This window comes from Larus michahellis, chromosome 8 (genome assembly GCF_964199755.1).
Source record: "Larus michahellis chromosome 8, bLarMic1.1, whole genome shotgun sequence".
Lineage (NCBI taxonomy): Eukaryota > Metazoa > Chordata > Aves > Charadriiformes > Laridae > Larus > Larus michahellis.
The window spans coordinates 37,030,129-37,054,622 of NC_133903.1; the positions used below are offsets into that span (position 1 = coordinate 37,030,129).

The window sequence follows — 24,494 nt, forward strand, 5'->3', positions numbered from 1 at the left end:
ACTGTCTGTGCAGGGTAGTCAAGCTGATAGTTTTCATTGCACATGCTCTACCTTTAACATCCAGATCTGTTTTTGCATTTGAATGCGTAAGTGAATACTTGTTTTCTATTTACATGTGTACCATAATCAGGAATAAAGTGGTGGTTGCCGGAATGCAGGAGTCAGAGGTAGATTTTTTTTTAGCAGAGGGCTCTGTTTACCTGAGTCTCTTCTCACACAACTGTTGTTGCTGCTAAGGTTCCAGTGTTCAAGCAGGCATAATCTAATTTTATACGCGAAGCAGAACTAATTTATCATTAAAAATACTGGTCGGAAAGGCTTGGTTTGGCATAACTGATTTGGCAATACCAAACTTCTGAAAGACAATTCTGTCAATAGGGCAGTGGAAATGCAAAGCAAGATTTTCCATCTGCATGGTGGGATTTTTACGTGGACTTTAAGGAAGCTCCACTATCGAGCAGTATCAATTCTAACCTGTTAGAAAATGACATGAGAGGTAGAATTACTGTTCTTACACGTTGCGAACATCCACGACTGTAGGAAGTGATATTTAAGAAGTTGTTTTTAAATACTAATAACTTAAATCATCTGAGAACAGAGAAAAATTGTATTAAGTTTTTGATTTAAAGTCCTTGGCCTTGTCCTACACTCCTGTCTTTCAACATTAGTGAGTATTTTTGTTGAATAAGACAAACCCAATTCCATCTCCTGCTGGGAAAGAGCCCGTGAGTGGTGAGATGTGGTTTCTGCATAGGAGTATGCGTGGTACTAAATGGAAGCATGGAAGGAGGTTTTGGAGCAAAGAAGTTTCAGAAACTAACTTTCCAGCCTTGTGTGAGAGCTGTATTTTCTGGTTCTCTATGCCTGAGCTTTGTGTCTTTGTAGCATGGGTAGATGAAGGGCTGATTCCTAGTACACTGCCACTGGCTAGGAGAGCTCTGCAACCAATAGAAACATATAGAGCCTGTACAAAATGCCTTAGATGCCTGCGAATTTCTCTTAATTTTCTGTGAGTGTCTGGTATCCATGCCCTAATAGGGAATACTTTTCTTTTACCTAACTGTATGAGTGGATTTTTCAAATCCCAGATAAAAAATTCAGAAATGTTTCCATGGCTTAGGACCTCAACCGGGGGGTATTTCACAGAATCAGAACATAGTTGGAAGGGATCTTTGGAGATTGTCTAGTCTAGCCCCAGCTCAAAGCAGAGTCAGCTGGAGCAGGTTGCCTAGGACTGTATCCAGTCGGGTTTTGAACATCTTTGAATACGTAAGAAGGCTTGCTCTGAAAATCTCCTGGCACTCCTGATGTTCTTTGCCTCCAAGGCAGTCTTTTTGCTAAATAGTGTGTCAGTAATGTACAGACATACAGATCTTTGGGAAGACAAGGTACGGACCCCGAAGATACTTGGGCGCAAATCAACCAGAGTATTAGGTGCACACGCAGGAAGGGGTTTGTTTCAAGTACTGTATTTGGTTTGGTCCGTAACACCTTTAAAGGTGTTACAGGTAACGTTAGATTTCTGCAGGGAAACTTTTTTCAAAACTTGGTTTTGTTGTGAGTGCTTTCACAAACATTTGACTTTCACTCCCCAGCTTGCCTAAAAGTCCCAGCTGCTGCCTTCTTCTTGTATGTAGTTAGTCCCAAAAGACTGCCAACTATGTTTCTGAACAGATTTCTGTGATCAGAAGTTTTTGTACTAATTGTGCAAGTAAGCGTGTTTATTATCGTTTGATCTTCAGGGTATTTTTGTTTCAACTTTAAACAATATGTTATCAATTTTTGCATTTGGTAATTATATATAATTGTATAATATCAATTATTGACCACGGGCAGAAGCTTTAAAAAAAAAAAAGTTTGGTGCTTTTTAAATTTCAATTTTACTAGTATAGTATTACGATGAATAATTGTTTCTCCTGAGTCTTTCTTCATGATTAGCGTGGACAATAATTCTGCTAAAGAAGACATAGATAGCATGTACCAGTTTTCTAGCATAGAGGAATTGAAGATGATCTCTGTTATTCCCCGATACATTGATTAGCCTGAGAAAGTCTTGCAGCTTACTGAGGGTTTCTAAACAGCGTCAAAATATTCAGTGGCAAGTTGATGTTGACGTAGTTGAAGTTGAATGTATTAATTTTGTCTTAGTGATGCAGAAGTCAATGCATTTTAATACTGACTTTGGTCTGGGCTTCATCGAAGGCCCAGTGAAGGGCTTAATGCTGCGAAGAACTAAATTTTTTCTTTAGTTGTGCATCACTTAGCCTTTGTCACATAGCAACCAGCACATCAAGCAGGTAGGCCTAAAATTGGACAGGCAGCAAAAAGTGTCTTGACAGTGTACAGAGATTACTTTGTGTAAAAACCCATGGAATATTTAAAATTAGCTCAGTATGTGCTTGTTGGCATTATAGCATATCCTCAAAGCCCTTGACAACAAAGTTGTCTTTTTGCTCAAAATAAAACAGTGAAATAATAAAATACACTAGACCCCCAGACTCTTTATTTCAATGATTTCGGGACCCCCACAGAAACCTATCTTCAGTTTACCTCCCAAGGATTAATAGAAAAGCTGCATTTACTAGAACTGCCAAATTCTACATTTGACAAACATTAAATCTGTTTTTTAAAAGAAAGAATAGCACAAACTGCATCTTAAATTTATGCTAGTGGCATTGGATTTAGGCACTTGAAAGCAATTTCAAGAGCAGATTTGCATACAACAGAAACCTGTAAGCAAATTGAAAGTGCTGTTTAGGATTCATAGAGGAACAAAATGCATACTCCATCTCTGACATAATTTGTCTTGAGGTTTATGAAATAATTTTTCATCGGATTATAATATTTAAAGTAATTAAAGATACAGTTTGCTATTTAATAAAGAATGCGTTTTGTAACTTCATTAAGGATGCTGCCTTTCTTAATTGTAATGGTCCAAAAGGTTGTCAGTGAGCTGTACATTAACTGCAGAGATAATAATGATTTTATATGCTAATAATTTTTAAATGAATAACTCATGTAGTTTTTCAGCCACACAGGGAAAATAATTTACATTCCTAAAGCTTACTTTGGTATTAACCCCTTTACTTGGGGAGAGTGGATATCCTTGTAAAAATGTTCATTTGTTTTACATTAGCACTAATGCAAGCGTGTAGGACCCGCTGGTGTGAAAGGGTTAAAAGCAGCAGCATTAGACAAGCATGAGCATTTCAGAGAGAAATCCTTGTTAGAAAGACCTATTGGGACTGTGTAACTTGATTTTCTATTTATTGATCAGATGCTTTTGTTACCATTTGAAACTCCGCTGGGATCTTCCTGCTGTAGCACTGCAAATACAAAAATACGCAGCAAGACGACGTTAAGGACTCCTGCTCACTCCTTGGAATGTTTGTGTGGCTGCACTAATATTAGTATGGGCCGGATGCCTGTGTCAGGGGATGCGCTCTCTTGGGAGCATTCGCACCATTTGGCTGCAGGCAGTTTTAGGCATCTAGTTTTAACTTTCTGAAACATAGTGATCTCTCTGTACTTGGCCATCTCTTCATGGACTGAAAAGGGGCATAGGTTCCTTCCTCTTTGACGCTTTAAGTATCACAAAAATTAGTTGCATAACCTAAGAAGTATACATTTCACATTTTGAATTTTTTACTTATCCCCCAGAAGAATGAGCTTAAGAGGAGCAGATGTGCATGCTTGTGCAGATCTCTGCACCCACAAGCCAAGTACCTGATCCATGATCTTCAGTGACAATGTTTTACACCTCATTTTCTTGACTGTAGGTCATTGAGGAGGCATTTGGAGATCTTCACCATCATTTTTCTGACTGTTCTCTAGATAGTAGCCTTACAGCATCTGAAGTTCGAGTGCATTATGGTTCTGACCCATGGTGCCAGATTTAGTGCTCTGTGAGCAGCGTGTGAAACATCCAAGGAAAACTAAGGCACTCAACAAAAATGTTATAATTAGTTAATAAAGACACTGTGTCTTTGAAGAAAATTTCATATGAAACACAACATATGCTGATGTTGGGAAAGGAATTAAGATTTAATTGATGGATTTCTATGATTTGATGATTTTAAAAAAACAGTAGGCAATTTATGACTTCTTTCTGTCGTTGACCCTTATTCAGAATAGGTCAAAGTATGACCTTGCTTGGTTATTTCCAGTATGGGAAAGTATACAGGGGTAGCTATAGGCTTGGTTTAACATTTCTCAGCCGATCTAGTTGTGCAGGAGAAATATCACTTTAACTGGGTATTTACATACAGCTCCTTGCTACAGCTACTTTTAAAAGGAAAGGCAGATAAATATGTGCTTAATGATAAGGACATTGATGTGAAGTGGGTAAATGACCTGAGTGAGAAAGCTCATTGACCCTCCAGCATGTTACAAGAATGTCATATTTGTAGCAGCGTACTCCGTACTGACACACAGCATGTGACAATCTGAGAAGATAAAGCCTCTGACGATGCACACTTATTATTCACCTGCAATTATAGAACTCTGAGTGCTATTTTTCTTAATTGATAGTGAACACTGGAGCATAATCATGTTGAAAGTGTCTCTTTGCAATGTTCCTTTAAAGAAATGAGTAAGAAAGTCTTCTCAAATGTTTTGATAGATGATTCATGGCACCAGAGCTGCTGTCGAGGAGCCAATATAGCCAAGCCTATAAATATGCAGTTACAAGAACTCTGGAAACATGCATTCTGGTAGTGTGACAGATTCAAAAAGCACTTTTTCTGCTGGAGTAGGTTTCTAAAGTTGCTTTCTTCCTGTTCTACATTCAGATACCCTTGTCTAATTAGACTAATTGGCTGGCAAATTTGCCTTCTTTTAAATAAAATTAGTTTGGAGGTGAGAGAACAAATACCATCAGAAACCTGAATTACTCTTTCTTTCCATAATAATTGTTTCTTTTTAACGGAGCAGAACTAGTCTTTATTATTTCTAGGGAATTTCTGTTTAATTTACTATATATGACAGGCTTCCAGAAGGAATTAATATTGGCAGTCTATTTATAAACCTTTAAACAAAGTAATCATAATGGAACGACTGACCTCCACCCTCCACCTTACCTGCAGTGTCAGTAATGGATACAGCTCTAACAAATAACTGTTACCTGATGGTATTTTAACAAAGCAAGCTTGCTCTAAGTCAGTACGTGTTGCATTTTCCTGTGTTTTATATTGTCTGCTGAAGATCCCAAGTACACTGAGGATAATGAGAATGAATGATAGCTTGGATGTGTTCTTTCCTTGAACTGCTGGTTGTATTAAAACCACAGCTTCTGTGCAGACCTACAAATCTATAACATCCGTTTCAGATGAATTCGGAAACAAGGGGCTGCATTCTTTTATTCTTGGTCCAGAGATTAAAATTGATCATGGGAGACACAAGGGAGCAGATTGTAGTATCACAGCTCAATGTGGTTAACTGGGATAGTGCACGGCTTCTGTTCTACTTAACTGTGCGCACACGGGTTACAAATATTATTGATTGCAAGGGTCAGCGAAGGCTGGAGGGAGGTTATGTCGCTTGATGCTATTCGGTAATTTTTAAGGGACAAGAGCTATGAACCCTCATAGCAGCTGGGACAGGTACAGTTTAAATCTGACAAATGGAGATTTATGTTTGTGTGAGCTGGCAAAGCCCTTCAGGTAGAAATAATAAATGGAAATGTGATAGGTTGTTTTATCATAGGTCAAATAATGTGCTGTAGAAGAAGGGGGAAAAAAGATTTAATTATTACCTTTTCATCAGAATGCACTGATGATAGGTTTTCAGTTGTAGATCTGTGCTGCAGAAAAATGAATAATGTTTAGAAGGCTTTTTTTTGAGGCATCATTTTAAAATATATGTAGAGATGGTTTACCTGAAGTGATTCAAAAATGCAGCGTAGGCGGAATGATATGGGAGTAATTACTGAATAAGCTTTATAGCGTGTTTTTGTTCTTCCACATGGACAAAACCAGTGTATTAATATTCTAAGATTTAAGATAAGACAATATAATACGTTAACAAAGAACTGGGAAACAATATTTGTTTCCTATTTTGAAATTTCAGATAGAATGATAGTTACTCAGTAGCATTTGGAAGACATTGCTGGTTTACACTGAAGACTTTCATGTTTGAAAAAAAAAAAAAAGGTTTGGGTGAATCCATGTTAGGTTTCAAAAATAGGAATAACCAGAGAGTCCTACATTTTGCAAGTGTTATTTAGCATGTGGGATTTTCCTCCTGGATTCCCGGATAAGTAAGATTTTGCGGGTATTTAATATAGGTAGAGTTATATAGGGTGCAGAGCTGTAATGGAGCCGGCCTATTGTTTCATAGTCACCATATTCGAATAGAATGGAAGCTGTGGAAGTAGCATGCAATAGAGTCATTGTAGTGTGCTTAAGAGAAATGGCTATAGTTAGATATTTCTGTGACTCTTAACTGTTCTCTTTCATGAAATTTAGGAAACAATATTTTAAAAATCAGTGTTTATTTTTAACACTTTGATACCACCTATCAGCTATTATATTACTATTATATCAAAAGTACAGTACGATTTTAGCTAGTACAAGTTGGTGTTGTCTCAGTATACCTCATTGCAACTTCCTTGCTGTACAGTGCCTGAGATCTGACCAAAGGTATTATTCCAGAATATTAATGACTTAATTATTCCTCATATATTTCCACAGGATGAATTTGCTGCCCTTGATAGATTTTTTCAACTGTTGCTTTGCAACAGTGTAGAGGCCTAGTATTTATTTTTCTTTGTGATGCCAACTAAGCATTCGTGGCTTTTTCTTTGTGAATGTTTTCCATCAGATTTGTTCTTGTTTTATCCAGTCCTTGCATATTTACCCTATGCAGAAGCTTCTATTGATCCAGCTTTTCAAGATACTTTTCCAATTTTTTTAAAAATAAAAAATTAACATTAAGAGTTCTTTTCTATGCTAACATTTGATTTTCCCTTTGTAAATTTCCACTGGCTTTGATTATTCCAATATGCCAGCATAACTGCCTATAAACTGGACATATTAGACAGGAAAGTTTTAAGGAATCTGCATGGGGAAAGATATTGTTTCTATTGCAAACAGCTATTGTAATATTTTCTACTTTATTTTCAGGAGTCTGTTGCTCCCAATATCTCCATGCAGTTTACTTTGCGTTCACTTCTACACATTCAGGTTTTCTGTACTGTGTAAAAATCCCTTTTCTGTGACGTATGGTTTCTGAGATGATACATTTTTTGTGTGTCCTTCAAGTTACTGATAGGCAGTCCCCGAGGAGGTGATCTTGCTTTTGTGGCCATTTCCCTTCAGCAGTGTTGACTGAACAAGAGTAAGCACTGGGGCCAGTTTCTTCTCCTCCAGCGTGGTGCATGTCACACTGACATACAGTGTCTGGCCGGTGTCTGGAGGAAACACAGCTCCCTGTGTCGTTCCTTTGGCATGTTAGTGCTAGGAACGTGTTTGTAGAAGGAAGAGGAAAAGGAACTCTCAACATTAGCATGTCAGGTCTTAAACTTCATCATCCCTGCTCTGCCAGTTCAAGGATGCTCCTGAATAATGACAGCGTATGCCAGTAGTTGAGAAGTGACCAAATTCCAGTCAGGACTAAAAATCCGGTTCAGCTCTATTGTAAGCAGACTGGAGCAAGCTCTTTTCCTGGCTTGAATGGTATATTCTTCTGTTAGAGATGGATTTGACTGAGACTACTAAATGCATTTTTGCTAGTGACCTTTTCAGATTTGTCGCCAGTATAATAAATGTTACCAAGATGACATAAGAAATGTTTGCAGCAATATTCCACTTTATTTTTTACAGCAGATGTTTCTTCAGTTACTCTGTATTACAATTTACAGAACTCTTATGTTCTACAAATCAAGATTTGTAGAATCTGTTTCAGTGCTTTAAGTCCTGCAATAAACAATACCAGGCAGAACAGAACCAGAGGGAAGGTAAGCAGACTTCTGCATTCATCCTTCTCTATGATGAGGTTTACTTCATAGTTATCTTCACATTTCAGCAAGTCCTTTCACCAGGACTACTATCTAACTTGCTAGCATCCTCAATTTGACTTCAAATATGGGCAACATTATGTATCAGTTTCCAACCTGAGAAGAAAGGCTAGAATTACCCTGTGTTCCTTAATTTAGGAAGCTATATATCTCTGTCCGACCTACTATCACTTCTTCTAGTGTGTCTTTTAAACAATTGTGTTTTAAAAACGCTTACTGATACTGTACGCTTCAGTTCTGAGGTATGTGTTTTAAAAGAGTGCTTTTAGAGGGTAAGTGCTCAAGTCAAACTGGGAGTTTAAAATCTTTATGGTGCTTAATTGGATACCCAGATATTGAGAATTGAAAAATTACCACATCATTTCTTCAGATCTTTGTTTTATCACCTTGAAACACTGATGATTTTCACTAAAATACTTTACTGAGTGATACCCCAATAATATTCAAAGTGTAGGCCCCATACGTTGGCCATAATAAAATTAAGAAGAGCATTTAAGACTAGAGGTAGGCTGTGAAGGGTAGGCTAAAGGCCTTGAGAAAAGCTGGACTGATTATGGTAAGACCAAATTAGCGGTGGACTCTATATTTGATGGGGCTAATGAGCTATGGTTCACCTTTGGACATTTTGGTCAACATTAGATGTCAGTCTAATCTGATCGTGGGATCACTAAATGCTGTGAGGACAGACCATAAAGCTGCAGTGTTTTGTAATCCAAACTTGGACAAGGAACACTGTTGTGTGGTCATAATCCTAACTTCCATCATTCAGGTGGATTGATTCTAATCTCTGTGATTCCCGTCTGCAGTTTCTGATGCCTAGCTCTTGTGAAATTTTGGCTACATCTAAATTGGGATTAGACAACTGGCTTCAAAGAGAAATTGGATTATAAGAACAAATTTAGTTCTGGCTGATCTGACTACTTCATTCCTGTTGTTTCAATACCATTTGCAAGAGCTCAAATCTTTGTGTCTAATTTAGCAAGAAAATAATGTGTGAGACCTATAGACTGCATTACTTACAGCTTCAGCTACTTACGCAGATGTTTTTAAAAGACGTTATGGTGTGGGCATAGCCATTCAACTTAGAATGCACTGCGGCAATTGCTTATAACTCTCGTTGGTAGATGTGAAGGGTGTTCTTTCACATGTACTGTACAGGGTTCATTCTACCTTGAGGGTAAGAAAAGGCTAACCCAAGTGTCTTGTAGTTCTTTTAATTTTCTCCCTTTACTTTTCTTTTTCTATGAACAAACCTTGCGAGTGTACCTATTCCGAAGTAAAGAAATCATTAATAAGAAACAGTAAAAAGGAGCAGTTGTATTACAAAATAAATCTACCAGGCTTACAAAGAAAACAAATTTGAAAGAGCCACCTGCTGTGGAGATGAGGCAGTAATCTCAACAGCAGGAAATAAACGGAGAGAGGAAGAAAATACAAAAGCATAGACATTAAAAAAGTAATTAAAACACTTATCTCCATCGACATACATAGCAAACAAAAAAAAAAACAACCACCTAGAAAACATACTCTATTGAACCTCACAACAGGAAGTAACAAAGCTGCCACCATAAAAAAAATCTCCAGGAAAACAAGAGAGATCCTTTAAAAATATAAGCCTCAAAAGTATTTACTAATGTGTTAATCACTAATGGACTGACCTTGAGAGAAGCTGAGCCACCTGCAGAGCATTTGCAACTTTACTGGGCGTTTAGTCTTTCAGAATCAAACCTTTAAAAATGTAGAGAGAGTAACTCTTTAGGTTCCAATGGCTTTCTGTTCCATTTCTGATGAATGTCACAGCACGAATTGTAATGCTGTGTTTAATGTAACCAGCTATGTGGCACAGCTTACATACCATATTTGGATAATGCATTTCAGTATAGTTCACATCTAAATTGTGTAGTATTGATCCATGGACAGCAATGTTATCAATATTGCTAGGAATGCATGTGACTTCTTATAAACAAATAGGTAGAGCATATGCCACTGCATAGAAGTATGTTCCATCACATCTAGGGAAAACAGTAAATTTGACAGTTATAAGAATTCACTGATTCAATGTTCTCTTTCAAGAAAATACTTCAGTGTACTTAAAACTCATGGTCCGATTTATGCAATTCGTGGATTGTGTGACATAAAATAAAACTGCTTTAAATACATAGATTTTGATCTCCATTTTCCCAGACCATGGACTAGTCTTTTTGAAGAAGAACAGAGCATTCAGAAATATTAAAGGACGCTTATGCACTTGGAATTCACAATATGTTCTTTCTTCTCTGCCATCCACCTTTGTAGTCACACTCTGACCATATGGTACCTGTAGCTGCAAGTCTCTGGGCAAGTGTGGAATGCTACCAGAAGTGTCACATCTGAAATACTTTTATACGGTAACACAAGGAGCAAGTTGGAATACACAGTGTGTAAATGGGCAGGGAGATGGGGCAAAATGGGTACTTTTCTGTTAATTTAAACGGACCCTTTCAGAAGCGAAATGGTGGATTTAGAAATTTACCTTTAGAGGGACATTATCTTAGCTCTGTATTACTTTAACACATCTTTTTAAGAAAATAAAAAAATATAAACAAATATTGTTAACAAAAATAACTTATCAGACCATGTCAGTTCCTCTCTAAAATTCGTATCAGTCTTTCTCCATCAGCCTTCCACGGCTCCTTTGCCCAGGGCACGTGAGCGGGCATAACATGTTATTCCTATTCCTTAAGCTGGCCAAAGGTGAGGTCTTGCTGGTGCAGAAACTGTGCTACCTCATTATTGGGCTGTGTTTGAGTTTCGTACGCTGATTAGCAGGCTGTGTCTCAGCTTGTCTAGGCTTAGCCTCTCAGGTATTATTTCAGGAGACTTGTGTTGCCACCAGAGCAGATACACAGCTAATCATATGTTTCTTTTGCCCACATCCAGTGTCTTAGGAAATTCACACATTTTTTTCCTCATTCTTAGTAGACTCTGATAGTCCAAGGTTTTCCATCTGGTCCAAGGATCTCCTGTGCCCCCCTTCCTCAGCAGATCCCTGTGGTGGAGGCAGGGAAGGGCAGAACACGTGTATTGAAGAGGAATATTTCATTTATTTTTATGTCTAGCAGAGTTTTCCCTCTAAGTGTGATTTTTCAAAATCTTGTTTAACTCTGAAGCATGAGCTAGTTTTCATAGATATGGCAAAAGGTGGAAATACCTCCTTACCCTCTAAATTTCTACCTAATGCTCCATATTTGTATGACCTGAGAACATATGAAAAAAAAAAAAAGTCCCATAAATTGATGAATGGGGTTTGATATTTGTTTCAGTTTGCTAGTTTTAAAAGGTAGAAAAAGGGATATGCGTAACCAGTGAATCCAATTGTCTTTGTTTTCCTTTGAATTCAATTTGGATAAATTTATAGATGTAATGTCATTTTGAAACAAAGTTGAAAGATTCATTATAAAAATGTCAAAATAGAGTGTCTTGGCTTTTAAAAAAATCAGTATATTCAAACACAGATTGCATTCACCAGCCTGAATTTACATTTTTACCTGAAAGTAAGGGGTTGGGAAAAACAATTCAGCCAATTCTCGTCTTGAAAACTCTCTGCTGTCAGGATAGCAACAGCTAAAAATCCAAAGAGAGGGAATATTGCTTGAAAGATCCTAGCTCTTCATTTGTTTACCTGGTCCAGCTGAAGTTTTGCTGAAATGTGTTGTTATCACAATTAAAAATGATGCAAACCAAACTTTCCAGTGTTTGGTGTAAAGAAAACCAGAAAACCTCACAGTCCTCTAGTAAGTTTTGTCCCTGTAGGCTACTGTATATTTGTACTTCAACTTCAGCTCCGTTTTTTTTTGTCTGGAGATTTGTTTTCAGTCAGCTGCCAGTGAAAACTGCATTTGACCCTCGCCAAGGAAGAGGGCTTATTTTGTATGTCAGTTATTAAGACTGGCTGAGAAGTTCATTTGAAACTGCAAATCTGCCCAAACGTGTCAGATTTAAGTAATACAAACAATGAGTTCAGGTTCAGAAAGCATTCCTGTTTCTGGGGAGATGGGATTTGATCAAAATAGGAGAGAGAGACATGCTGTGCCTCTACTCCCACTTTAGTTTTCATTTCCAGACCAGGCTAATAGTTACAGTAATAGCAGCGGTATTTATTTCCTTTTCAGACTTAGCTGATTGATGCGTTGACGTGCTTTGATTTATTTGGTGCAGCAACCAAGTGGACTAGGTGTACTGCTCTGCATGCCAATCCCTTACATTGTGTATGCATCACTCTTCTATATTACCTTGTATATCTGACAAATTGACTCTGATCCATTTAGCAATTCATATTTCATCTGGACTAGGGGATTGTGAGAGGATCTACATTCTATCTCGTTAAATGAGACGATGGACTTGACACTGCTAGTTAAGAAAATTAGCATGCATCAGTATTGTGAGAACAAAGAGTGCAAAGTCTTGATAGAAAGCAGATCATATTTTTTCTAATATATATATGCATGTATATATTTATATGTATATATAAAGGATATAAAAATGGCAGGATAAAGTCTGTGTTTTCCAAAGCCACTGTTATAGTGGCTAATGACGTTGGAAAGTGTATGGTATGTCAGACATTGGAGAAACACTGATGATGAGGTATAGCCCACTGGAGTCGGGGTTGTGGGGATCAAATGAAGGAAAGAAGGAAAGAGGGCTTCATACTCAGAGAGTGATGCTTACTGAGAGATAGCTGGAGCATCTGGAGATGAAAGGCATGGCCTAGCCAAGCTAGGTCAGGAATGGAGGTGAATTGCTTTCTATGCTGTACCTGACCCAGATTGGGATTGTCTAGATTAGCCTTTGCAAAACTGAACTAGATCTGTCAGGCAAGCTGTTATTTTCACGATGTTTCTTCTTTCTCTATTCTTAGTAAATGCTGTTTTCTACAGCCCATGAAGCTTCACTGTTGTGGTTTGGATACCAGTTGCTTTAGAAGCTGGTTCCCTGGTATCAGTAGGTAGACTGAGGCTCCAGGGAGCCAGGGCTTTGGCTACAGAAGGTGGGGGGCAACCATTGCCCTCTGCTTATGTACGGGTGTGCAGGCTCCATCCGAGCAACACCCGTGGAATTGTCTTTCTAGACCGCCTCCTCTTGGTTGCCCTTCAGAAGAGTTGTTCTTCAGTGCAAGTGAAGGAAATAATTGTTATCACTAGATTTTGGTATAGGTTATTTAAAGGCAGGAGACCTACAATAGTGAAAGATTGTTTCAGGACAAGAAATAGCAAGTAATAAATAAAAGACGCTTTTAGATGGCTTGCAGGTGGTTTTGGAGAGCAGAAAACTGACTACCATTGGCTTTAGCCTAAAACCTAGGGGAAAGACCTCATGCTTTTCTAAGCATTTTTTCTTGGGTGGCTCCTGGCTATTTTGTACTAGTGTGTGAATTCCCCTTTGCTAAAAGATCTCTCTGATTTATTTTCAAAGGGTATTTCTCTTGGTTCCTTATTTTGACCTAAACTGTGTCTTTCATAGATGACTGGGGTTTTTTAAATTTTATTTCTTCTCTAAAACTGTTTGCTCAAAACTACATTTTTTCCTCTGCAGCTGTTTTTTTTGGTCAAATGTTCTCTCTCCTGAGAGGCTGTTGGCTATTTATCAATATTTGATGTGTCTGTAAAGCGTACTTCTGTGGGGTGGCCGTTCATTATGAAATGGTGTCTCTCTAAAATGTATCTTATCACTTCTTGATCTCTTTCTCTGTTTGTCTGCCTGTCTGCCTCTTTCTTAGCTAGCCTGGTGCCTTTACGAAGTACTCAGTCTCACTATTTTAACAAAACTAAATTCAATCATTATAATGGCAAATACTAAACAGCGAAAGGAGATACATCAGAATCCAGTACAACTTCCAGCAGATGCTTAGCAAACAGCTTGAAACTGTGCCAGGTGTTTATAGGTACAAGAGAAAAATCCCCTGCATTTCCTTCAAATGTAAATATTGCAAAATTGGTTTTCATGCAGTTTTCAGCAAAGTGAAAATAGTGAAATAAAGAGCAGAAAATGCCACGTATACTGACTACCTCTTAGCCTTTTTTTGTGTGTGTCACATCAGCCAGGCTAAACATTATTGTATCCAATGTATTCTTAATCCAACTCCTTTCATTTCAGTGACACCAAACTAGTGATGAACCTGAACCATGAACATTGCAACATACCCTCAGTTCTACTCTTTCTTCACCCTATGGGAGCTAAATGACTGATGCTGTTGCAGACGAAATAATTTTCATTAGGAGATTATAAGAGCAGCAAAAATAAGAAAAAAATATTGTGAGCGTTTCTCCTTGTTTTTGAATGGCACTAGACGTTAGGTAGAAAGGAAGTAATTTTTAATGCAGGCTACACATTCCATTAATGATAAGAGTGTTTCTTCCAAGAGTAAACTGAGGCCTCTGAGCTCGATAGAAATAGTTGCATTACTCTGTCCTCTGCCTGTAGGCAGTCACTGAGAGCTTTCTCCAAGGTACTCTTCTTGCCATAGACGATTTTGCAATATATACATAGAGGAAAACCTATGTAGTTTTTAAAATAATTTCTTTAATGCATTTTACATATTGTACTTTCAGTGGCACTAAGTATTTCTGGCAGCCTCTTAAGATATCCATTATTCATTCTTCATTAGCTGATATTCCAGTCTACCCAGGAAGTACAGCATTCAAAGGTCTTGAAGTTCAGTACGTGACAGTATTTTCTAACCTTATTTTTCTCAATATCCAGTTATAGATCAGCAGTGTTTTGAAAGCCAGGTGTTGAGCAATTGAGTCATGATTTTTTTTATAAATAGAGATCAAGAAAGTGCTCAATAACATGAGATTTTTGAAATGCAAAAATGTCAAGATTTTTTTATTCACTTCTTGGCTTGTAAGCCTTTTGAATTCACCGAGACCATACTTTCATTTTCTTCATGGAAACTGTTAAAACTAAAACTATATTATTTTTTTTCTTCCTGTGTTATAGTAACTTCATTCAGGGATCTAGGAGTTCAAGAAACTTCCTTCATATCAAGGGACTCATGAAAACATCCTAAGCTTTCTTACGACTGAGTCCTGATCTTATGCTTTGATGAGACAGATTTTTGCTGCTTCAGTAATATAAAAAGTCCCTAAACCTTCCCTACTTGGAACAGAACTCCTCAAAGCACAATCCTACTTTATTGTTGACACTAATACGGTGTCATTGGGGTTTTCCAGACCAGTCTGTCTCGGAGGAGAAACATTAGTCTGCTGCCATCCCTGCTTGAGAACAGAGGGGGGACAGATTGCTTTGCATGCTCCAATTCTGCCTGCTTGCTCTGAGGACTCCTCAGTTGTAGTGTGTTTTCTTAGAAAAATTGTTGACTTTTACTCCATTTCAGTGTGTAATTATTAATTAGCATACTTTGATAATATTGTGGTTTTTTAGATGTAAATATGAAAGTTGGGACTGTGTTGAAAATACCCTGATATGTAATTGCATTTGCATGAAAAAATTGGAATGGTGATTTTTGCTGCTTTCTTTTAATTGAAAGGTATTTGTTACTATTATTGGTTGTGAAGCGTATCCCTGTATGTATCCTACAGCTTCTGTATAAACGTGTACTATTAATAACTATAAATAAATGTCAGCCAATAAGGACTTCAGGGTTTTGAGAAAGCAATCAAGAATGGCAAAAAATGATGGCATACAAACACTCGTAGATAAGTACAGCATTGCCATTTGTCCTCCTCTCCTCATCAGTTAAGCTGTTTGTTATTGCCTCATTTGTATTATCTGCAGACTAGCTGTATTGAAAAATGCCTCGAAACAAAGGGAACAAAACCATTTCACAGCAGTAAGCGTTACCTGCGTGTGCAGGCAAAGCAATCCAAGGAAAGCTTGCAAGAGTCTTCTCATCCCCAGTAGCTTCCCTGCTTTTGCAGCATGTATATCCTGTTCTCTCTAACCCTTTCCTCTGCATTTGTTTTGATATGAGTTATATGAGTACACAGGTTATCCAACAACCTTCTTTTCAAGTACCAGTACTATTAAAAGATCACCAGTTATGCAAGCTACAGACTACAAACATGAAGCTACCGTCATTTGTGATGTTCTTTTAGAAAAATCTGGGGGTTTGTAAAAGTGCTTGTATTCAGGACGTTTTTGAGAATGTGTATGTGATGTGAAATATATATTGGTCACTGAAATTTCCCTTGTAGTTCTGATATGCCTTCAAATATCTATTTTAGGTTTGCCAGAACCAAACAGAGACAGTATATTCCAAGGACTGAGAATGGATCAAGGATTCTACACATCTAAAGACTTCCTACCTTTGGTAGCAATGGCAAGTAAACCAGGTGTGTAATATTATGTTTTTGTTGCAATCATGTTCAGTAAGTCATTAGCAGTTATTGATATATCAGAGTGGACAGCTGGTTACACAGCAGCACATCCAATTACAAAGCACCTTCCAGTGAATAGGTCTGTGGCAGCGTTTTCTCTTGGTGAGAGAGAAACCTCGGGAGTGTGGTGAGGAAAGTCAGTCCTAGAGACTGTAAAGCAAATAGTCATATGTAAAAATCTAAGCACATGGCAAATCATTACCCCTAGGAAGTTATATTTGTTATTTTGAATTATATTCAAAAGATGTCATAAGCTTGCCATTCGTATAAATTATCTTGTTATAGCATATATAAGATGGTCTTGAAAAAATGTGATATTAAAGGTGTTGCTGACCCATATAAGCAGCCACTTTGTATATTGCTGATAAATTATTTCACTTGATCCCAAATCATGTGCTGCGTGTATAACAGACACATTTAAGAGAGCACCAGTTCCTTACCCGAACAACTTACAGTCAGGACAGGAGTTAATAAGACAACACTCAGTTCATAGGCACCAAATGCAGTCTCGTTTTATGCTTTTACGTCTTTGTTTTGAGTACAGAGATGACTGCGTTTGCTCCCCAGGGAGCACTGCTGCTTTCAGGGGCCCTGAATGTGAAGTCATAAGCCCCAGTTGGATGTATGAGATGGGGATCGTGATTTCTACGCCACATTCCTTCATGGTCTAGATTCCCCAATGTATTGATAAAAACGAAATTCCATGTACCCATGTACAGTTTTCTGGGCCTACGCTTAGTGCAGTATGTGATCTTGTACGTATGGCCACATATTTAACAACACGTATACCTTTCTTATCTGCAAACTGATTTTCTCCTGAGCATTCAGAAATTTCTTTTAGCATCATATAGGGATGCCTGCTTATTTAATAGGCTTTCCATAAACAATATGTTAAAGAATGTATATTCTGCAGCAAATTATTCTGCATATGAAAGTAAAGTTTATTAGCTCATTTTATGCAAAATATTTAGGAAGGGAAATTCTGCATCCATCTGTCCCATCTCCCTGCTGTTTTGATCAAATGCTTATTTCTGTCTGTTTTCTTAAGCTCAAAGTGAGCTCACATAGGTTGGGAGAGAAGGGTGGGGTTGGTTGGGGTTTTTTTAGGAGATCTTTAAAAATTAAACAGATTTAGAAACTGCACTGCAAAACATTTGTAGATTAACAAAGGAAAAATAAATCCTGAAAAACAATCCCCTCTTGTAATAATTTGACTAAAAAACACTTTATAGAATTCTGTATTTACACATAGCAGTCGTGTAGTGTAAGTCGCCTGCCTGCGTGAGGATCTATATACTGTGATCCACATCTCTTAAAATGTTGCAAAGTAGCACCCTCGATTTGCAAGGATATGTAATGATATTTTTTTATATTAAGTCTGCAATGAAAAAAAGGGTGAACTTTGAAGAACTAACCTTTTCTGACTGACAGTAATAGATAGCTCTTTGGTGTTGTCTGTTAATTAACATGGTCTCTTTCGCTTAATTTTCCTAGTGTCTGTCTGTAGCTGTAGGCACCTCTTGCTCTCTAAAGCATGGAATTTTAAAATAAAATATACACATCCTCTGTCCTGCTCTGTCCTCTTTTTTTTTGCTGTGACAGTTCTCTAAATAATAGACACAATAGACTTATTGACAGTAAAATACATATTCTGCCTGCTTATTAAGTTCTGAATACCTCTTGTTAATATATTTTCCTCCAAAAGGGGTTCATTCCCTTTGCAAATACATAGACGTGAATTTCCTTTGGGAGTGGCCTCGTTAGGAAGAGCAAAGTGGGCTGCTGTGACTGATCGGTTCTAGACTAGTCCCGTAATGGCACTCTGAGCTGCCATTCCCCTGCTGCACTTGTGCTTTTTTCACTGCTCAACGTACAATTTTTGTGATGGATTATGTTGGTTAAAAATAAATGAGAAAAGTTTAGAGAGAATTTTAGAATAAGAAGCCTATTAAGTAAATAGTAAAGGTAATGCCATATACACAAATGATAGCATTGGCCGTACATTAAGTATTTTACGAATGGAGAGAGAATATGTATTAGGATGTTTTTTCTCACTCTGTTTATACGTCTAAATTAAAAGCATTGTTTCCTTGAATGATACTTGTGGTTTTTTACAATTGCATGTGAAAATCTGCTGCTAATATAGTAGGATACTTGAGTTACAGTGCAATGATTAAATAACCTACTTAGCACCTCCTGACTGAAATTATCACAGGCTCATTGAAAATGTAGCTTTACGTTGTTTATGGCATTATTTTTTAAGTTGCAATAATTTGCCTAATAACAGTTAGTTGTATTCAGACTTGTGATAAAGTGCAGTCTCATCCAAGGAACGCACACAGTTCAGTTTTACTTGAGTATTTTTTAATCAAATTTCTTAATCAAATCATCAAATACAAGCTGTAGATGACAAACACATAATGTCATTCTCTCCGTGTAACTTTTTGCAAATCATTTGTAGAAAGCCGCAGTAGATTAAATGTTTTCTCCCAGTGAAAGATCTAGGAATCACTGAAATCATAATATTCTTTCTTCCTCATGTTCAGCTGAATAGCTGAGAATAGCCTCTGAGAATATGTCATAGCCCAAACAGCGTCAGTGCCTTGTAGACAACTGACTGAGGGAACAAACTTTGAGAAACTGTTACACCAAGCTGTCAACAACTGGTTGCCTTTTGAAAAATGCCAAGTGATATTCTTTATAATCTGTTAAAAGGTGTTGTTTTTTTTTTTAACTGGGAGGATAATGAATCTGATAAGAGAGAAACTTACTTTTTGAATAAAAAGATCTCACAATGCTAATTTCAGCCTGACAGGACCCACAATCCTACAAACGTGTTGTCATTTGAATTCTTTCCAGATAGAAAGGTGCAGCTGCTTAGAGTACTGACTATGAAATTATGTATATGAGCATATCTTAAAAATGGGAATAAAACTGTCTGTGAAGCAGAATAATTTGATAGTGACACTCCATGCTTGGAAACTATAAGATGCAATTTTACACTGCTTTGGGTACAAGTACCTTTAGAGCTGTCATGCAGAAATGGTTTCTCTAGTTGAAAATGGGGTTTTCCTTTCATCTTTCAGGGATGTGTGCCTGTCACTCTCCATTGCCATCAATACATGGAACTGTAATTGTACTTGGGGCAGGAGACACTGCTTTTGACTGTGCAACATCTGCTTTACGCTGTGGAGCTCGTCGCGTGTTTGTGGTCTTCCGGAAGGGATTCACTAATATCAGGGCTGTCCCAGAAGAGGTAAAATTGAATAACAGCATTTATGAGGAGGAACACTCGTTGTTATTTCTACAGGGCTTGAAAGCGTGCTATAGGTACCTAAAAGACATCTTCTAAAGGTTTTGTTTGTAGAAATGCTCTTAAAATGTATGAGTATTTATTAAAGATCTGAGGCTCATTTTATGTAGTCTGTGTATAAATAATTTTCCTCTGTTGTACCTGTTTCCTATAAAGTCAGAGAGAGGCATTTGCATACAGGAGGTAGAATGTCCTTCAAATTAGAAAATACAGTACATTTTTTAGTCTTGCAAGCACCCCAGAGATCAGCCGTTTGAATATTGTAGGTGACTCTTCAGGTCATGGTTAGATCCTAGAATGATACCTTCTGGCTGCTGTCTAATGAATCTCAGTGATCCTGATGTTGCCTTGGTAGCCTATAAAATCTTGTAAGAAAATTACTTACAGTGATTTTGGTTTTGAATCACTGCCAATGGCAATAGAGCAATATCATTCATCACAGATTTCAGCATTCAGTTTGGTTTTTAGTTTGTTTTTTTTTTTAGTTTTAGAACACAACAATATTCAAGTTATGTATTTTATTGCTTCTGTTCTACAGATGGAACTTGCAAAAGAAGAGAAGTGTGAATTTCTGCCTTTCCTCTCCCCTCGGAAAGTTGTACTTAAAGGTGGACAAATTGTTGCTATGGAGTTTGTTCGAACTGAACAAGACAGTGATGGAAACTGGAAAGAAGATGAGGATCAGGTTGTCCGTCTGAAAGCTGATGTGGTGATCAGTGCCTTTGGCTCCATTTTAACTGACGCTAAAGGTAACCCTGACTAATGCATTCTGTAAATGCTGACTGTTATTTTAGCTGCAGCCGTTTCCTGTCCTATGACAGTTTTGTGAAATGAGTCTTCTGGAGGTTATAAAGCTTGTGACTGCTGCTCCTCTTCACAGGAATTTCGTTGTCCTTTAGGTATATCTCTTAGAACAAAACTTGAGGGTCTGATAACAAAGCGGTTTTCTGTATATAACAGTATAGAGCAGAAATTCAGATTAGAGGTCCAGTTGCTCAGTACATATCTTGCTTTCCTCTCAATGCAAATGGGATCTCAAATAATGCTCTTGGGAATTTCTTCTTGTCTCACTAATTAACTTTAGAGAAACTCATTATACTACAACTTTAAGCTGAACTGATCTGATCTTGGAAACTTTTTTTTTTAACCTATTAAATTAAGCAAGAATTAAGACGGATTCTTTATTCTGGTTCAGCTCTTCTGGCTGTCACTCATTCCTTGTGCATACGCAAAAGAACTGTGGCTTTTCTCATATATACAGTATTTCTTAAATTCACCTGTGCTTGTCTCAGCATGTCTCATTATTTAGTTGCACTTTACAAGTTTTGGTCTTGAGAATTAACTATTACATAGTTCCATAGTAAAGATACAGAAATTGGCACACAGACGGCATTTCAGAGATAGAAAGAATTGCCTGGATGTAGCAGAAAGAGAGCTGAAGAACATGAGTATAACTAAGAACATGGGAACTGAGCAGAGCTCAGACTGTTCTCCTCTGCCACTAGGTTAGATTTAAAGAGTTCAGGCACATACATCAAAGGTGCCTTGAAAGTAAAAAACACTGACTCAGCAGAAGACGGATTGATAAAATGAATAGATCTTCAGCCTGAAGACGCTCATCAAGGTTAGCAGGTTCTGAAAGCCTTAGTGATCAATGTGCCTACCTCCCCAGGGCATGGTCATGCCAGCCAATTACCCCACGACATGTTGTCATGGTCTTTTGGGTATAAATGCTCTGACAGAGGACTTGGCAAGTGCCTCAGAGCACACGTCACCAGAAAATTTGGTAATCAGATGCTAGTTCGGCCAGTGCAACGGAAATGTCAAAATTTCCTAGCATAATGTAGTTTTCTGAATCCTTTCGATCAAGGAAAATTGTAAATCTAGAATAATCTAAGAGGAGTGTAATAGCATTTGTGGACATACCTTGGGCGCATATAAAATGTATGACTTCTCACATCTGCATTTTCAGTGTACGCATTATAGATAACGCTGTTTTAAATGAAGTTAAAGAAATGAATTTTCTGATAGTAAGATTTTCTAGAGATATTGGTAAAATTATACAAAAAGTGTACTGACTTCGCAGGAAGACAAAACATTAGTTAATGAAGGTAAATTATAAGTTCCATTGAAGAATTTTAGAATATAGCCGATAGCAGGTTTGTCTGTAATCTGAATGAGCTACTCGATGTTTCCTGTTCACCGGTCCGATTGTATATAAAGTTAAACCATAATACAGCCATGAGAAGAGTCTAAACTCTCTCCTACAGTAAAAAAGAAGGATCAACCTGGTTCTTTGAGGAACGTCTGAAGTTTATTCCAGGAGCATTTCTGTCTTGTGTGTTTTAATATTGCTTTGGAATCGGCTCCTGCAGCCTAGGCTGTTACCTAGACAGCAATAGCACCCAGCTACGTACAGTGCTAATTACTCAGGGCTGCCTCCTGCCCTGCAGTTGCCTCCTACTCTAAAGGGCACGTAAGGTGCAGTCTACGCCTCTTTGACAGAACAGTGTCCCATTCCACTTGGAGATGTATTGCTGTATAAAGAGTCTGTCATCTGTGTTGCTCACGTTTTGGGGCTCAGTCTAACCCCCAGGAAGCAGGGAAAAGTATTTTTTCAATCTTTAAGAGATTCGTGAGCTACTCTGTTGGTGGAGTTGACTCGAATGAGAATTCTGGAAAGTTTTGTTGTTTTTAAGACCTTCTGTTTAGGTTTTTTTGGAAGGCTTTCTAGAACCTCATGTGGTAAATCAAGTATTAGCCTATGCAATCAGTATGTTTTGTTGTGATTCATACACCCTATGATAAAGGAGTGATTCTGATTTCTCCCACATTAAAAACTACTTCAGCTAAAAGGCTGAACTTGCTTAGCTGTAACACTGTGCCAGTCTTGTATCTCTTAGTATGCATTCACTGTCTAAGTAGTTGTTGTGAGGTTTTTAAATAGGAGCATAAAATGGGAGGGGTACAAAGTCATGCAGTGAGCTGATCGTGAAAGAAGAGAGTCATTTACCTTGGGGGTAAGCAATACACCTCAGTTTCACACTGTATTTTTGGTGAAACTGCTATTAGAATAGCAATAAAATTACAAGCAAAAATGCAAGGCATTTATTTTGGATGTTGTAAAAGGGAAAAGAAACTAAGACTTGAGGGAATAAAATGTTTATTTTGAGCATACCATTTCAGTAGCTTTTAAATCTTTATTTTTTGACTAAGCTGTCTAATGAAAGTGAAATTTGATTTTCACCATTGAGCTGGACTACAACCAAATATCCGGGCTGCCTCAGCATACATAACAAAAGAAAATTTAAAAAAAAAAAAAAAAAAAACAGCTGCAAAAAAAGAAAACCAAAAACCAAACCATGAAAAGCATCTTATATTCTTAGTGTTTTTTTTCTTTTTTTAAAGAGGAGACATTTTTGTATTCAAGAGATGGTGATGTTCAGGTATTCTCCATCAAAAGATGGAAATGAAAATACTGGAGATACTTAAAACTGGACAATGCCATGAGCAAACTGATCTGACTTGGAACTTGATGTAACTTTGGAAGGGGATGGAGTGGGTGACCCCCAGAGAGCCCTGCTGGTCCGAATTATTCTATGACTGGATGTCTCAGATGCAGGTTGAATAAACGTGTTAATTGTTCATACGAAGAGCTCTATCAATTGACCTAATTCGTAAAGCACCTCAGGGAACTGCAAATGAAGTATTGGTGTGGGCTAAGCTAGCAGGATATGTCCTATTTGTTAGCAGCCGGGTCTAGTGGGAGGTGTCCCTGCCCATGGCAGGGGGTTGGAACTAGCTGATCTTTAAGGTCCTTTCCAACCCGAACCATTCTGTGATTCTATAAATGCTGATGCTACTGATGTAAGAATAAAGAAAATACTATGAAAACCAGAGGGATTAAATTCAGATTTAGCCCCAGTTCAGCAAAGTGTTCAGGGCATAAGCACATGGGTAACTGCTGTTTTGAGCCAAAGTGGCTCATAGGTTAGAACGATTTTTCTAGTCTATTATCCTCAACAAGATGTTTCTTATTCTTGCACTGTAGCTATTAAATTTGCAAGTGAGATTCCATGTGCTCACAGTAGGTATTTAGTCTTTTTTGTTTCGTTAGAGTAAAATGCTTATTTTGTTTTTAAGCAACAGTTTCAGTAGGTATTCACCCTCCCATTGGGAATCAGATAAATGCGTCATTAATTTTAAAAAATGGACTCCTAAGTCCATTTTATGCTCGGGAAGTTGCTAATAGACAAAACAGGAGAGTTGCCTTCTAGACTATTTTAAGAACATTACCACTTTACTGAAACCAGTAAAAAAAACCTCAACAAATCGTTCAAATCAAACTACTGCCAATGGAGTAAGAAAAATGTTTTTCTCCTTGTTGAAAAAAAAGCTTTTGCAAGCACAGGCTGCTTTTTTTTATTGCATAGCTTACCAGTGCCTTCAAACCATCATAACTGACCCACATAAATAAAGAGCTGTGAGAGAATTTTGTACCTTTCCTCATATTCCTGCTCTTCTGCTTGGTTTGTTATTTTGGAGGCCTATGATATATTAGTGAATTACTGAAATATTTTTTGTCGCCATTCCAAATTGCAGCTACTCAATATATACAAAAGTATTTCTGTGTACTCCCTAGCACCACGTACAGCCTCAACATTCTACTTAACACCAGTCCAACTGGTTTTTAAAGTTTAAACTTTGAATGACCGTTTGCTGATCTATTTTGTTCTGATAAGCAAAAGGGAACAATATTTTTAGACTGCAAAACTTCGCACTGGAACAA

At 37.6% G+C, this 24,494-nt stretch overlaps 1 protein-coding gene across 3 annotated transcripts in view; it reads left to right on the plus strand.

The window, feature by feature from the left end:
- DPYD (dihydropyrimidine dehydrogenase) overlaps positions 1-24,494 on the plus strand; it is a 365,352-nt gene that overhangs the window by 151,277 nt on the left and 189,581 nt on the right. For all 3 annotated transcript variants that reach the window (XR_012588641.1, XM_074597190.1, XM_074597191.1), the window contains exons 9-11: positions 16,240-16,347; positions 19,479-19,648; positions 20,244-20,454. Coding sequence is in view for 2 of the 3 variants with exons in the window: in XM_074597190.1 (XP_074453291.1) it covers positions 16,240-16,347; positions 19,479-19,648; positions 20,244-20,454 (489 nt within the window). In the remaining variant the exon portion in view is untranslated. The remainder of the gene's footprint in view (positions 1-16,239; positions 16,348-19,478; positions 19,649-20,243; positions 20,455-24,494) is intronic.